At 39.2% G+C, this 16,490-nt stretch overlaps 1 protein-coding gene across 2 annotated transcripts in view; it reads right to left on the bottom strand.

Moving 5' to 3' along the window:
* LOC147918159 (uncharacterized) overlaps window positions 1–13,733 on the bottom strand; it is a 255,295-nt gene extending 241,562 nt beyond the window's left edge. For both annotated transcript variants that reach the window (XM_087443769.1, XM_087443741.1), the window contains exon 1: window positions 13,644–13,733. In XM_087443769.1, the coding sequence (XP_087299895.1) occupies window positions 13,644–13,701 (58 nt within the window). In that variant the 5' untranslated portion in view covers window positions 13,702–13,733. The remainder of the gene's footprint in view (window positions 1–13,643) is intronic.
* Between the last annotated feature and the right edge of the window lie 2,757 nt (window positions 13,734–16,490).

Genomic DNA, 16,490 nt, shown 5'->3' with positions numbered 1-16,490 from the left:
CAGCAGAACCCAAACAGCAAGAAGGGACAGTAGCCAGATGGCTGCAATTATTAAAAGTGATGATTTCAGAGGGACAGCTAGGGAAGCCTGACAAACACAGATTTATGAAAATGGTTCATAGAACACAGCTTCCCTAGGGGCAAATCAGATGGACAGTGAACAAGAATACTACACAAGCTGTAAAATTGAAAGATGTCAAGGATTATCAGAAGTCTGAGGATAGTTGCCCCAATAAAAAGTCATGGTTTCTTGTTAGGTTTTGAACTCAGAATTCATTGATTAAAAGAAAGGTAGGGTCCCCAGAAGGAAGGACCCTGGAACACCATGGCAAGTATAAATAGTCATAAATCTCTCAATCTTTTCCTAAAGGAAACTACAGCCATTTAATTTGGGAACTGTACACTGGGGAAAGGGAAATACTCAAACATTTCAAAGACTACCAGAACAATAGTCATGTCCTGTCAAAAGATGACATGATCAAACATTTCACAAAACAGGATAAACAGATGGCAAATAAGCACACGAAAAGATGCTCAACATCATTAGTCATATGGAAATGCAGATTAAAACCAAAATGAAATATCACTACACACCTATCAGAATGGCTAAAATAAAAAATAGTGACAACACCAAATGCTGACAGGGATGTCGAGAAACTGGAATATAAAATGATACAGCCACTCTGGAATATGTTTGGGCAGTTTCTTAAAAAACTAAACATGCAACTACTATATGATTTATCAATTGCACTCTTGAGAGCAATCCCAAAGAAGTGAAAACTTATGTTCACAAAAAAACCTGTATGAATGCTTATAGCAGCTTTATTCATCATATGCAAAATTTGGAAACAATCCAGATATCCTTCAACATAGTGCAACAAACTGTGGTATCTCCATACCATGGAATACTACTTAGCAATAAAAAAGAACAAACCATTGCTACGCACAATAACCTGGATGAATCTCCAGGGAATTATGGAGAGTGAGAAAAGCCAATCCCAAATGGTTTCATACTATATATTTCCATTTATACATCATTATTGAAATGACAAAATTATAGAAGTGATTAGGTTAGTGGTTGCCAGGCCTTAAGGAGGAGAAGGGGGTGGGAGGGAAGCGGATGTGACTATAAGAGGACAACCTGAGGGATCCCTGTGGTGATGGAAATGGTCTGCATTTTGACTGAATCTGTGTCAATATCCTGATTGTTATATTTTAATATAATTTTACAAGAAGTTACCATTGGGAGAAACTGTATAAAAGGTACTCAGAATCTCTATTATTTCTGACAACTGCCTGTGAGTCTAGAATTATCTCAAAATTAAAAATTTATTTTAAAAAGTTTCAGGCTGTGGTGCAAGGCTCCCTGCAGACCCTGTGGTGTTCTCGGTGTCACGGGTGGGAAAAGACAGGATGTGGAGTTCGTGACTAGTCCCAATGGGAGAATCATAACTCAGATCATCAGGGACCTAGAGCAAGACCATGCTGTATGAGGCAGAGAATTATAATCACCTTTTGATGTACCACTAGGACCTGGTAGGGAGTGCCTGATTGTGGGACACCAAGTGACTTTGCAGCCAGCTTTGATACATTCATACGGTGCAATACTACCCAGCAATAAAAACAAGGAATGAACTACCTGAATACAATATGGATGAATCTCAAAACTTTATACTGAGTGAAAGAAGACAGACTCAAAAAGTACCTATTGTAAAATTCCATTTATATGGATTTCTAGAACTGAAAAAAAAAAATGTATAGCGTTAGAAATAAGATTAATAGTTGTTTGGGGTTGAGGAGGCAGCAGACTGCTTCCTGAGGAGTACAAGCGAGCTTTCTGGGATGACAGAAATGTGCTGTATCTTGCCTGGGGTACTAGTTATATGGGTTTTTACAACTCTCCAAGCTCATCAAATTGGACAGGCAAAATGTGAGCACACTATTGCATACAAATAATATCTCAATAAATTTGACTTTTAAAATTGTTTTAAAAAGGACTTAGGAACCAACTTGAATAAGCTCTCACTGAGATAGGAGAATTTGGGCATCAAGTTCCGTGCACAGGAGTTGAACTCCTCAGTACCTCTCACTTGCTTGCCCTCTCACTGGCTTTAGGGAAAGTCCTGACAGCAGGTGAAAAGGCACACAGTGTGCCTGACATAGGATGCTATCAAATCCAGCGAGTCTGATTTCCTGTGGAAGTGTCTACTACATCAGTGGCTGAAATGAGAGCTGGGTTAAGTCAATACGACGCCCGGGCACCAGAAGCATCTTCTACATTGTCGATGGATGGTAATATCACAACATCACACGTAAAGTATTCTTCCTAAAAATTTGAACCTAAATATAGTTAAATCTTTAAATTTTGAACTAATCTCTAGATATAATTATCAGTTTAAGGACATAGCAGGCAACAGAGGAACATGCTAAGTTATCCAATGTGATATTGGATATTACATAATATTATATCCAATGTGATATAATCACCAAATTGCAATCTAGTAAATTCCACAGGCCAAATAATCAATTTCTTCAACAAACTGTCTATGACAAGAGAGAGAGAAAGAGAGACAGACAAAGAGACTTACAGATTAACAAAAAATTAAGAGACTTATCAACCAATTGCAATGCATGTGTGGTGATAATGAAAGTGAACCTCTCTGAACTCCAACTGCAGGGAATGAATTGACTGATATTCCCAGCTTTGGGCTCTGACATTCATCACTGCATGTGCACTGAGGCCATGCCTCCCACAGGCTATTTCTAGCCAGTGACTGACTGTGGCATGAGTACTAGGGATGCTCATTCCTGGGAGACTTGGAACCCTTCGAGGCACTACTTTGACTTAAGAGCTTCCCATACATCTTGCCCAACTTACTTAGAACTGCACTGCAGTCTAGGACTCTTCTGCTCAACCTTCCTTGTTCCTTCTCTTTCCTTCACAACAGTAAGACCCGCATTGCAATCTAGTGGCACTCTCAGACTCTCCTGGTTCCTTTCCTATTTCCTTTCACTGGCATTTACTCTAATAAATCTCATGCATGGCCAATTTCATACCAACACATCATATATCTTAGATGTTGATTCAAATAGCAAACTATACAAAGGTCAGCAAACTGTAGCCTGTAGGTCAAATGCAGCCTGTGACCTGTTTTTGTGCAGTGTATGTGCTTAAAATGGCTTTTATATTTTAATTTGTGTGTGTGTGTGTGTGTGTGTGTGTGTGAGGAAGACTAGCCCTGAGCTAACATCTGCTGCCAATCCTCCTCTTTTGCTGAGGAAGATTGGCCCTGGGCTAACATCTGTGCCCATCTTCCTCTACTTTATATGGGACGCCGCCACAGCATGGCTTGACAAGTGGTGTGTCGGTTCACGCCCAGGATTCGAACCTGCGAACCCCAGGCCACCAAAGCAGAGCACACGAACTGAAGCGCTACACCACTGGGCTGTCCTGCTTTTATATTTTAAATGGTTGTAAAAGAAAACAAACTAGAATATGCAATGGAGACTGTATGTGGCCTCAAACCCTAAAATGTTTATTGTCTGGTCCTATATACAAAAAAAGTTTGCTGACTCCTGAACTATGGAAGAAAGGAAAGAAGAAAGAAAAGAAGGACTCAAGGAAGGGAGGGAGGGAAGGAATGGAAAAAAAAGCATTTATCAGGCATTTGATGAAATTTTACTGTTGACTAGATATTTGATGATATTTAGAAATTATTGTTTATTTTGTAGGCATAATATTAGTGTTGTGGCTATGCTTTAAAAGTTCTTGTTTTTTTTAGAGATATATAAAAATATTATCAAGTGAAATGATACAATATCTGGGATTTACTTCAAAAAATGCACATGACTGGGAGAAGGCAGGAGTGTGGATATAACAAGATTGGCTATGAGTTGATAATTGGTGATAGAGGGTGATAGGTACATAGGTATTCCCTATACTATTCTCCCTACTTATACATATATTTGAAACACTCTATGATAAAATGTTTACAAATTTATTAAAGAAATTAGAGGGTAAAATAAAATAAAAATAAGGAAGACTTTTAATATTAAAGTACTATTTAAAACACAATAAGAAAATATTTGACAATATTAATCATTGTGGGTTGAATTGTGTCCCAAAAATCATATGTTAGGAAACCCCCAGTATCTCAGAATGTGAACTTCTTTGGAAATAGGGTCATTGCAGCTGTAATTAGTTAAGATGAGTAGGGTGGGCCCCTAATCCAATATGACTAATGTCCTTATAAATAGAACGCCACATGAAGAGAGGGAGACAGACATGGAGGGTGACAACGTGGAAAGACACGGGGAGAAGACGGCCATCTACAAGTCAAGGAGAGAGACCTGGAGCAGTTCCTTCCCTCATGGTCCTCAGAAGGAACCAACCCTGCTAACATCTTAATCTCAGACTTCTAACCTCCAGACTGTGAGACAAAAAATTCCTGTTGTTTAAGCCACCCAGTTTGTGGTACTTTGTTATGGCAGCCCCAGCCCTAACCCACTAATGAAATGCAGTGTATTCTTTAGAAAGAAAGTTAAATGGCCAAAATTGATCTAAGAAAGAAGAATAGAACCAGAAAGACAAACAACTATGGATAAAATTGAAAAAAAAGAAAAAAAAGAGAGATTCTCCCCAAAGACTGTAAATTTCGGAACAGTTTTCCTGGAATGTCCATTCCAATTTCCATGGAATCGCAAATGTCATTCTATAGAAACTCTTCCAAAGTGTATAAAAGGTATGACTCTACCGGGGGCCGACCCTGTGGCTTAGTGGTTAAGTGCGCACGCTCTGCTGCTGGCAGCCCAGGTTCGGATCCCGGGCGCTCACCGATTCACCGCTTGCCCACCCATGCTGAGGCCACCTCCCACATACAGCAACTAGAAGGATGTGCAACTATGACATACAACTATCTACTGGGGCTTTGGGGAGCAAAAGGGAAAAAAAAGGAGGAGGCTTGGCAATAGATGTTAGCTCAGAGCCCGTCTTCCTCAGCAAAAAGAGGAGGATTAACATGGATGTTAGCTCAGGGCTGATCTTCCTCACAAAAAAAAAAAAAAATTCTAAAAAACAAAGAAAAGGTATGACTCTACCAAGTCATTTACTCGTGAATGTAGCTGTTAAGAATCCACAGATCAAAGGACAATTTCTCTTCTATGCCTTTATTTAAGGAAACGATAAGAGCAAATATTGCTAAAATATTTACATTCTAAATGCTTTTCATACATTAATTTATATAAACTTCAAAACAACCTCTGAGGTACATATTATTATTATCACCATTTCACTGATGTGAAAATTGAGATACAGAGAATTAAGTAACAGGCCCAAGACCACGTATCTGAGAAGTGACAGAACTGGGGTGGGCAGTGCAGGCCTAGAGGCCAAATCCCTCAACAATTTTTATACCATCTCCCTCTTGAGAACCTGTGTTCATTGCAGTCTTCATAAACAGCAAAAAAGGAGGAAAAGGGAATCTTTAAATGAGCAAATATCCATCTATGTGATGGAAGAGTAGGCAGAATACCAAAATAATTTTTAAACAATCATCAGTGATGGGGAAATAATCAAGAGCAGAAAAAACAGCACAGAAAGATATTTTAAGATTAACTTTTGTTGTATTTGGATTCAATAAAACAGTAAAAGATAAATCTGATTAAATATTTTTAAACGAGCTAGAGAACATATATTGACATAAGAAACTAATATTAAAAAGTGGGGTGATTTTCATAAGCAAGCTGAGTAAAATTCTTGTAAATAAAAGCTTTTTCTCATAATAATTTTGCTTTTCCTTAAAATACAAGAAAGAAACATAAATAAATATTACTGTAATCCCTCTACTTAGTAATAATCCCTGAAGTGACAACACACTCTATCGTAATACATCATGGCATCTCTCACCTCCCTTGTCCCCACTGTCATTCTCTCCCCCAAAGGCTTAAAGTAGTATATAGATACTACAAAATTCTTGGTGCTTATTAATTGTAAATATTGTCATCTGCACTAAACCAACATTAAGGTAATAAATTTGACACAAAACTATGTCAAGCAAAAGCTAAGACTAGCAAAGTAATATAGATAGTGTACTCTTCTTGGAACTATGCATGATAGAACAGAATATTAGCAGTTAAAATGACACCCCACTCCCAGACACTACGTATGCTCATGCTTAATGTATGTGGGAGAAAAAATGTTCTCTTTTCTATAAAGGCTTAAATATAATTCATGCAATTTAAACTACTAAATTTATCCCTTTATTTTTAAGTTCTGTTGCTGAAATTATTAAGTCAACATTGTTAATTCTACAATTGAAAGTGATAACATCCTTTCAGGAATTTTTCTTCCAGAAATAGAAGAGGAAACTTGCTTTCAAACAAATCCTTATCTTGACTTACAGGTGAACATTTATTCAGTAGACAAGAATTTTTCAATATACATATAAGTTAAAAGGAGCAATTTCTCTATAACTCACTAATTTCATAAATCAAATTATGGTTTGATTTTTATATATCATTATAAACTTGGGAGAGGAGAACAGAGAAACAAAGAAATTTGCGGTCTCAGGTGCTAAATAAATGTGAAAGTAAATTAACAGGTAAATTGAAGTTCCTTTGACAAGAAGTGTTGATACTAGTTTTGTAAGTCTAGGAAAGCACACTTGCACAAAAAGCACATTTTACAATAAATGTAACCATCTGGAGAGACTGGATAATGTGGATGCCACAATAAGGGGCTAATCCTACTTTTTAAAAGGCCATCCAGAATGGTTGCTTTCTTTCTAAGTTGAAGATGCCTGTTTTAGTCAGCTTGGACGGCCACAACAAAATATAGACTGGGTGGCTTAGACAATAGAAATGTATTTTCTCACAGTTCTGGAGGCTAGAAGTCCCAGATCAAGGTGCCAGCTGACTTAGTTCCTGGTGAGGCCTCTCTTCCTGGCTTGCAGAGGGCCTCCTTCCTGCTGGGTCTTCACATGGCGGAGACAGTTCGTTCTCACGCACAAGTGAGCTCTCTTCCTGTCTCTTCTTCTAAGGATACTAATCCTATCGGATCAGGGTCCCACTCTTATGACTTTATTTAACCTTAATTATCTCCACAAAGGCCCTAATACAGTCACATTAGGGGTTGGAGCTTCAACATATGAACTTGAGGAGGGCACAAACATTCAGTCCAGACAATCATCTTAGCTAGGATTTCAGACAGTCTTCAGTTTCCAAATCTTCTAAACAACCACTTAGCTTCCTTGGCATGCAAAGTATTTCTTTCTTTACCTACAGGTACTATTGTTACTTAGTTGCATCTCTGTCCATTCTTTTCTCTTTCCTTGAGAGAAAGAGAGCTAAAACAACTGATTTTGAGACAGGGAAATCATGTTTCTTAAGCCAATTTTGACCTATGAGGAGACTCCCTCAAAGCCATAAACTTTTTAGAAACTATGGATAATGTCATATTTAGTTTACGATTTTAAACTTCTTCCTACATTTTGATTTCTTTTAGTAAGCCACCAAGAAGTCAATAAAGTTGGTTACTTCCATATAGACTTGGTGATTTTGTGGGGAGTTAAGGAACAGGGTAGTAAGAGAATAGTGAAGCCTTTTTTAAGTTACCCCTCTGCTGACTCACTGTCTTGAAGGGCTCTGGGGAAGGGGTAATAGTCCTTAGATTCATAAGCTAAATGTCGTCTTCTCCTCTCAACTCTCAACAACTGCAAACCATTGTTTTTGTTAGTTCTGTTGAGTCAAATCTGACTCCTAGGGACCCTGAGTACAGCAGAGCAGAACGCTGCCTGGTCTTTTTGTGCCATCCTCTCACCTTCTGGCGCTACATCAGACAATGCTCCACTGCTATTCATAGGGTTTTCACAGCCAATTTTTTTGGAAGTTGGTGACCAGGTTATTCTTTCTAATCGGTCTAGTCTGGAAGCTCTGCTGAAACCTGTTCACCGTGGGTGACCCTGCTAGTATCTGACATACCGTGGCACAGCTTTCAGATCACAGCAACATGCAGCTGCCACAGTATGACAACCAACAGACGGGTGGTGTGGTTCCCTGACTGGGAAACGAACCCGGGGCCATGGCAGTGAAAGCACCAAATCATAAGCACTAGACCACCAGGGCTGGCTAATGCAAACCATAGCACATGATAATTTGTAGTAATATAGCTCTCAAAATCTAAATTATTAAGTGTATAATAATACCATGATTGGGAGCAGATGGGCTTCAGAAGAACCTTCTAGTATGGGCATTGGCAGGCCAATGTCTCTCAGTCCATGGTGCATGCCTTCTCATTCTTTCTGATCATCAAATATTGTACCAAACACACACACACACACACACACCCTATATATACTCACACCCTCACACACCCATACATATACATCATCTGAGGACATATATTAATCCTTAGTAATAATACACCCCATAGTCATATTAAAAAAGAGAAACATTTTCTCAAAACAATATAATCTACTCTGAACACTCCATTTCACTGGAGAAACTGCTTTACATTATAATGTGAAGGGTGTCAGTACCCACTTAGTACATCCTCCTGCTTCTAACCCTGCCCAGATTCTTTTCATGTATAGGAAATGTGAGGCTCATTTGCTGATGGAGCAACAGATCCATCAGCCTTTAATGATCATTTTTGGCATTAGTGAGCACTACCAAAGCTTAAAAATTGTTTTACCTTTTACTATAGGGCTGATACAATTCTTAGGTAAGACATTATTCCCATACCACTTACTAAAGGTAGAAGAAAGTCTGTATGAAGATATTTCCAGAAATCCAGTGGACTGAGGAATGGAGACAAACTCATTCTTTCTGTAATAATATATATTTAGCAGTCTGACTTTATATTCTTAATTGATTATGAGATCCTTATAAGGGAATATGTCTTATCTGAATATCTTGAGAGTATTTTTCACAGTAACCTGAAAGTGAGCATATTTTCTAAAATAAAAAAATCTCACCATCTGATTAAGGATTTTTGGTTAGTTAATATTTATATAAAAGTCTCACAAATTTCTATAAATTATATTTACTTATAAATTTAATGAAAACACTTTAAATAGCCATTAAATAGTAACCGAATGCCTTTTATTTCTCTGGTACATAAACGTCATCCTAGTTTCACTTCAATTAGGTATTGGGATAAATTTAGGTAAGAAAGTGGAAGTAGATAAAACAGCTTGCCTTAACTTGTACAATAGATTGATAGTAATAAAATAGAACCCAGTTTCCTGACTAATATTTTACGAAAAGTTTCAAATTATTCTCTGTAATAAAAGAGCACATTAATGTGGTCTATGAGGTTTCTACAGCAGATCTATGAGTTTTTACAAGATATCAAGCAAATGCCTCTAATGGTTTACCAACCACTCATCCCTTAACCCCTTCCAGTATGGTTTTCTCCCACAACACTCCACTAAAACTGCTTTATCAGAAGTTGTCAATGATCTTTCTCAGGGCCTACTTCTCTTGAATGCTCAGAAAGAGAAAATTGTATATTCCATCACCACCTTTTGAAACACCGATCTTACCTACGTCATTAGAATATCTTGGTAATTCTTTATCTCTTTCTTTCTCTTCTCTTTCCCCTTCCTCTTCTTCAATGCTACAAAATGTGGGTGTTCTTCAAGGTTTCATGCTTGACTTTCTTCTTTTGTGCTGTGCATTTATCTCCTCTCTTCTCTGTTCACTATCTTCCCAAGTGACTAAGATCATTATGCAAATGAGCCTCAAAACTGTATCTCTGAATTCTCTCCTCCAATTTAATCCTGACATTACAAATGCCAGCTAAATATTACTACAAGTGTTAGGATGTAATGATCAGGAGAATAGGAAGTGAAAAGATGTAGAGGTGGGTTTCTCTAAATAGAAGGAGATAAGGAAGACACTATATATAGAGAGAAGAAATTTTTAAAAACATATGAAACTGGGCAGGAACTGATGAGTTCCGTGAAAGAAGTTCTGTATACGAAAGGATATTTTGCTGTTAGGTTCTATAATAAAAAATTGATTGTATTGGGTCCATATAAATAGGTTTCTCAGTTTATAAGAACATGTGTTAGTGAGACACTAGGAGATGTTAGACATATATGAGATATATCATAAGGACGATAAGAGAGTTTTGTTTTGTTATCATTGCAGAGTTGAAAGTTGTCTAAGAGGTCAGAGAGTGAGATCATATGAGGAAAGGTTAAGTTGATGGAAAAAAGGAACACATGCAACCTGGAAGCTCAGCACATCTTGAGCACTACTCATGCCTGTCATTTCTCCCACTGCTGTGGTGGCAAATATAAGTAACCTCAAGATATCCACGTTACATCCATCATCCTGTCTATTGCCATTGCAACATAAAAGGGAAACCTAGAGGGAGCAGAACAGAGAGTCAACCACAAATTGTCTAAACTCCTTTACATTACTCCAACACCTTTCTATGCATAAGCAATCCATGTTCTCCTCCTACCAACGGTACCATCATTATCACATACTAGGTTCTAACTGTATCACCTTTGACTTCTTTCTTATCTCTAATGCTCACATTAAACGTCAGTTTTTTCTGATTCTTCTTCTAACATAATTTTCTTTACTAACCTATCTTTTCCATCGTCAGCACTACCATCTGGGTTTAGACACTTTGACCTCATAATTATACTATTATAAAATGTGCCTTCACTGGTCTCAGGCCATCCTATGTCCTGCTCACAATTAATTTTCAAAAAGCACTCCTCTGATTATTTCAGTCTCCTGGACCATTCTGGTTAAAATCTACTCTGGTGCAGCAGGAAGCATAGAAAGTTCTGGTGTAAGACTGGAGTTTGAGGTATGGACCCAGGATGCCTCACTGTTCACTTTGTGGCACCATTAATGTAGTTAATGAATGAAAGACTGTCTCATTTTAGACTAAATTTCAGTATCAAAGATCACTGCCCTAGAAGCAAATAACAGACATGACAAAACAGGATTGACGACTACAAATACAAAGCAGAATCCCTTATCTATGAATGATCTTAGCTAATATTACTCTTGAGATGAACCATTCCCTGAGCTGCTTTTATTAAGAAAAGTCTTTTATTTAATTTCTCTGAAATCAATTAATGTTATACCTTCAGTGAACACAAAGGAGATTACAAGACCTAGGAGGTCCTATCACCTCCTGTCCCTCACTACCTGGGAACTTTCTTCTTCTTACTGTTTGAATTTGGAGGCTCATATTCAGTTGACGATTACCTTCTTCTATTTCTTCTTACACATTCATACATATTTCAGCCCTGAGCACAGCTGTACATCCTTTAACTGTATTTTGTCACCTCGCTGTGCTGTTCCCCACAGCAGCTATTCCAAAACTTCTCACACTCCACAAATCCCTCAAGCCCTCTCCCCCAAATTTTCTCCCTTCCTTGTTCTCAGACACAGAGGTGGTTTCCCCTACCTTACAAGCCAAATGTGAGGATTGTAATTCAGTCTTGTTATGAAGGGATTCAAACTTATGGGGGCAAAGAATCAAAAAAACCTTCAATTAAGATGAAGTAGCCACACTGAAGAAACTGAGGAGAGGCATAGTAATTGCATTTGTAACAATCGTGGGATGAATGGGTGTGCCTGCCTCTAATCCACAGTGCTCATAGGAGTGCCATCCACAGTGATCATAAATACCACAAAAGCTCTTATTGAGCCTCATGTTACTGGGTCATCAACATAGATTTCACTCATTTCTAGAAAGGTTTCACACTGAAAATCTGCTGTGAAAATGCGATAGAGTACATCAGTACTTAACTGGTATTATTTTTAATCTATATATTGAGGCATTCATCTTCTTTTCTCCCCTAAATTTTAAACCAGCAACAATTTTTCTATTTTTTCATAAATTTCATCTGTATTATTTATCTGGAAAAAGTTTTTTGAGTCCAAATAAACTATAAATTATTTTCTTGTTTATATATTTTTTCTTCCTATTTGTGAAAGGGAATCCTTATGGAGTCTTTCTTTAATTTTACTCTGATACCTTATTTTTCTCCTTTTCTCTGCTGGTCAGTCTAATACCCAGGAGAAGGAAAGGGCAATTTTAAAATCACATTTCCTAGCAGAGGCTTAATGTAATTAAAAAGATAGTAGAAATGTTCAGAATCTGAAATGTGGAGTATTTAGAACCTTCTCTCAAAATCTGCCCCCGTCCGATATTTCTTATCTCAGCAATAGTCACACAGTCTATCTGCACAAGCTAAGAACCTAGGCATCGTCCTTGATATTTACCTGTCCCTTGACCTACATATATAACCCGTCACCAGGTCCTGCTGCTTTTATCATTTGAATATTTGTCAAACTGCTCCACTGATTTCCCCTTCCATTGCCATCACTCTAGTGCCAGCCACCATCCAAACTACAGCCAGCGTCGTATAAAGTAATTAACAGTATGTACTTAGGAAGTAGGTAAGCCTGGCTCAATTCTCTGCTCTACCTGGTCTTAGCTGTGGTCCGTTGGGATATGTTTTTAATCTCAAGTTTCTTAATCATGTAATGGAGCTAATATGAGTAATATTAGTATTTATTTACTCCATAGGCTTACTGTGCATTAAATGAGATAATCGATATAATGTGTTTAACACAGTTTTTAGCACATACCAGAAGCTTCTAAATGTCAGTGTTTGCTTTCATCAGATTAGCATACTATATCCATCATGTTAATCAATGGATCATATTAATCAATGTATTCTCTAGACCTGGGCTATCCAATGTGGTAGCCACTAGCCATGTGTGGCTACTGAGCACTTGGAATGTGGATAGTACAAATTAAGATGGTCTTGTAAGTGTAAAATACAGACTAGATTTTTTAAATTTTGGTATTAAAAAAATGTCAAATATCTCAATAATTTTTTATATTAATTATGGGTTAAAATGCTAATATTTTTATAGATTAAGTTAAAATACATTGTTAATATTAATTTTATTTATTTTTACTTTTAAGTATGGCTACTAGAAAATTTAAAGTTACATATTTAACTCACATTTACGGTTAGAATTATATTTCCATTTTGCCCGTTTTCCCTTATTTATACTACTAGAATGGCCAGCTACATTCTTGAAAGGCTCCAAGTGATATGAGTTTTTGTTTAAAACTATATTTAGGAGCTTTCGGTCAAGATGGCAGCGTAGGTAGACTCTGAACTCACCTCCTTCCGCGGACACAGCCAATTTACAACGACTCGTGGAAAAATTACCCCTGAGACAGAACTGAAAACTGGATAAGAGGAACTCCTGCAACAACGGACAATCCTAACTGAGGTGGAAGAGGCAGAAACTCCCTTCTGGAGAGGAAAAACGCTGCCTCCACAAGCCGCAGCGCCTCACGGCCACCCGGGAGCAGCCCACAGATACACAGCCTCCCTGGAGGTGCGGGGCCCTGAGCCGAGGAGTGCCCCCGCTGTGGGCACTTTGTGGACCCAGCACAATCGAGACCAGCAGCATAATATCTGACGTTGCCTGCTACTAAAACATTGGGGAATAGCCCCAGAAAAGCTGGTTCACAAAGAAATTAAAACCGGCTCTTAAAGGGCCCACCCGCAAACTCACCCATTTCAGAAAGCAACCTAAAATCACCAGAGAGAAAGGTGCACAGTGCTTTGGTGAAAAGAGACTCACCTGATAGGCCCTGCGTGCATCTCGGTGAGAGGTGAGACCTCTCCAGGGACTGGAACATTGGCGGCGGCCATTGTTGTGGCCTGGTGTGGGCAGGCTGACACAGACGCCATTTGAGTTCTCCCTGGGGCCTGCTAGCCTAGGGTCTGCCCCACCCGCTAGAGCACCGATTTAATCCAGCTCAGCCAGGGCAGGCAGCCCACCCTAGAGACTGGCCCCACCCAACAACAAGCCCTCAGGCAACTTGTGGGCCTGCATAGATTGGTGACTGGATTCTCTGCAGCCTGGCAACTGAGCCAACTTCAGTGGGGCAGGGTGTGCACAAGGAGCGGGTAGAGAGTGTGGGGCAGTGGAGGAGTGTGTGGGGCTCCCGCCGTGGAGAGACTGGGTCCTCTTCGGGAGGCTGGGGCACGCACACGGGGCAGGACTGTGTTGACTCTGTGTGTGGACCTGTGGGCGGCAGCGCTTGTCAGCTGCAGAAAACTTGTGCTTCTCAAAGACCCACATAGGGGGTTTGCCCCACCTTCCAAAGCCTGAAACAATTGGGTGCTCCTGTGCCTGAGGCCAGCCCCACCCAGCTGCAATCCTCAGAGAGCTGACAAGAGACCTAATAGGCTAGAGGCTTACAGCAATTGTAAGGCCCTGAGCCTAACAACCTGCCACGCTGGGGGCCTCCTCACTTAAAAGAAATACTGCAATACAAATGTGGTATTAGAACTTGCAGCCAACTGAGCTGGGGCTCCCCACACCTGATAAAGAGACTGAAGGGCCCACAACAACTACAAGCAGCTGAGCATTACAACAGCTGGCCAGGAGCATAACTTGGCCTCCCTGGGCGCCTATAGGGAGAGCAAACAGTCCACAACAGAAGGACACACATAGCCCACATAGGGGTCACCCCTGGAACATTGAGAACTGGGGAAGCACACTGCAGGCCTCCTAAGCCATCACTAACATAAGGTCACCTATCGAAGAGCAGGAGACATAGCTTACTTACCTAATACGTAGACACAAGCACAGGGAAACAGTCAAAATGAGGAGGCAAAGGAATACATTTCAAGTAAGGGAACAGGACAAAACCCCAGAAAAGGAACTAAGTGAAACAGAAATGAGCAACCTACCCAACAGAGTGTTCAAACAAAGAGTGTTAAGGATGCTTACTGATGTGGGGAGAAGAATAGATGAACTCAGTGAGAATGTCAACAAAGAAATGGAAGATATAAAAAAGAACCAACCAGAAATGAAGAATACAATACTGGAAATGAAAAATTCACTAGAGGGACTCAAAAGCAGAGTAGAGGATACGGAAGAACGGATCTGTGAGCTGGACGAAAGACTAGAAGAAATTACCAAAGGTGAACAGGTAAAAGAGAAAAGAATTAAAAAGAGTGAGGACAGTCTAAGGGACCTCTTGGACAACATCAAGCGCGCTAACATCCGTGTTATAGGTGTCCTGGAAGGAGAACAGCGAGACAAAGGGGCAGAGAATCTATTTCAAGAAATAATAGATGAAAACTTCCCTAACGAAAGGAAGGAAGCAGACATCCAGGTACAGGAAGCACAGAGAGCACCAAACAAGATAAACTCAAAGAGGCCCACAACAAGACACATCAAATAATCAAAATGTCTAGAATTAAAGATAAAGAGAGAATCCTAAAAGCTGCCAGAGAAAGACAAGTTACATACAAAGGAAACCCCATAAGGCTATCAGCTGACTTCTCAGCAGAAACCTTACAGGCTGGAAGAGAGTGGCGTGATATATTTAAAGTGCTAAAAGGAAAAAACTTACAGCCAAGAATACGCTACCCAGCAAGATTATCATTCAAAATGGAAGGAGAGATCAAACATTTCCCAGACAAGCAAAAATTAAAGGAGTTTGTCACTAAGAAACCAGTGCTACAAGAAATGTTAAAGGGACTGATTTAAGGGGAAAAGAGAAGACCACAAATAGGAAAAATTATCTATTTCCATGATAAGAGGGCAATGGATTCAAATGCACAAAAAAGAGGTTAGATATGATATCAAAAACATAAAAGGAGGGAGGAGGGGAGTTAAAGAGTAGAGCTTTCAGACAGAGGTCAAACTAAAGAGACCATCAATTTTGTATAGAAGGAGAAAGGAACAGAGAAGGACTACTAAAACACTGAGAAAAAAGTTAAAAAATACTTACCAATAGCTACTTTATTTTTTTTATTTTTTATTTTTTTAAAGATTTTATTTATTTTTATTTTTCCCCCCAAAGCCCCAGTGGATAGTTGTATGTCGTAGCTGCACATCCTTCTAGTTGCTGTATGCGGGACTCGGCCTCAGGATGAACGGAGAAGTGGTGCCTCGATGCGCACCCGGGATCCGAACCCGGGCCACCAGCATCGCAGCGCGCGCACTTAACCACCAAGCCACAGGGCCGGCCCTCCAATAGCTACTTTAAACGTCAATGGACTAAATGCCCCAATTAAAAGGCATAGGGTGGCTGATTGGACAAAACACCAAGACCCATATATATGCTGCATACAAGAGACACACTTCAGACCTAAAGACACTCACAAACTGAAAGTGAGTGATGGAAAAAGATACTCCACACAAGTGGCAATGAAAAGAAAGCTGGGGTAGCAGTACTCATATCAGACAAAATAGACTTTAAAACAAAAACTGTAAAAAGAGACAAAGAAGGGCATTACATAATGATCAAGGGAACAATCCAACAAGAGGATATAACACTTGTAAATATCCAAACACCCAATGTAGGTGCACCTAAATATATAAAGTAATTATTAACAGACATAAAAAGAGAAATAGACAGTAACACAATAATAGTAGGGGACTTTAACACTCCGCTTACACCAACGGATA

This window comes from Ceratotherium simum, chromosome 1, assembly GCF_057802395.1.
Source record: "Ceratotherium simum simum isolate JZ-2026a chromosome 1, ASM5780239v1, whole genome shotgun sequence".
Lineage (NCBI taxonomy): Eukaryota > Metazoa > Chordata > Mammalia > Perissodactyla > Rhinocerotidae > Ceratotherium > Ceratotherium simum.
The sequence above is the reverse complement of the archived record's forward strand: the minus strand, read 5'-3'. Positions and strand labels throughout refer to the sequence as shown.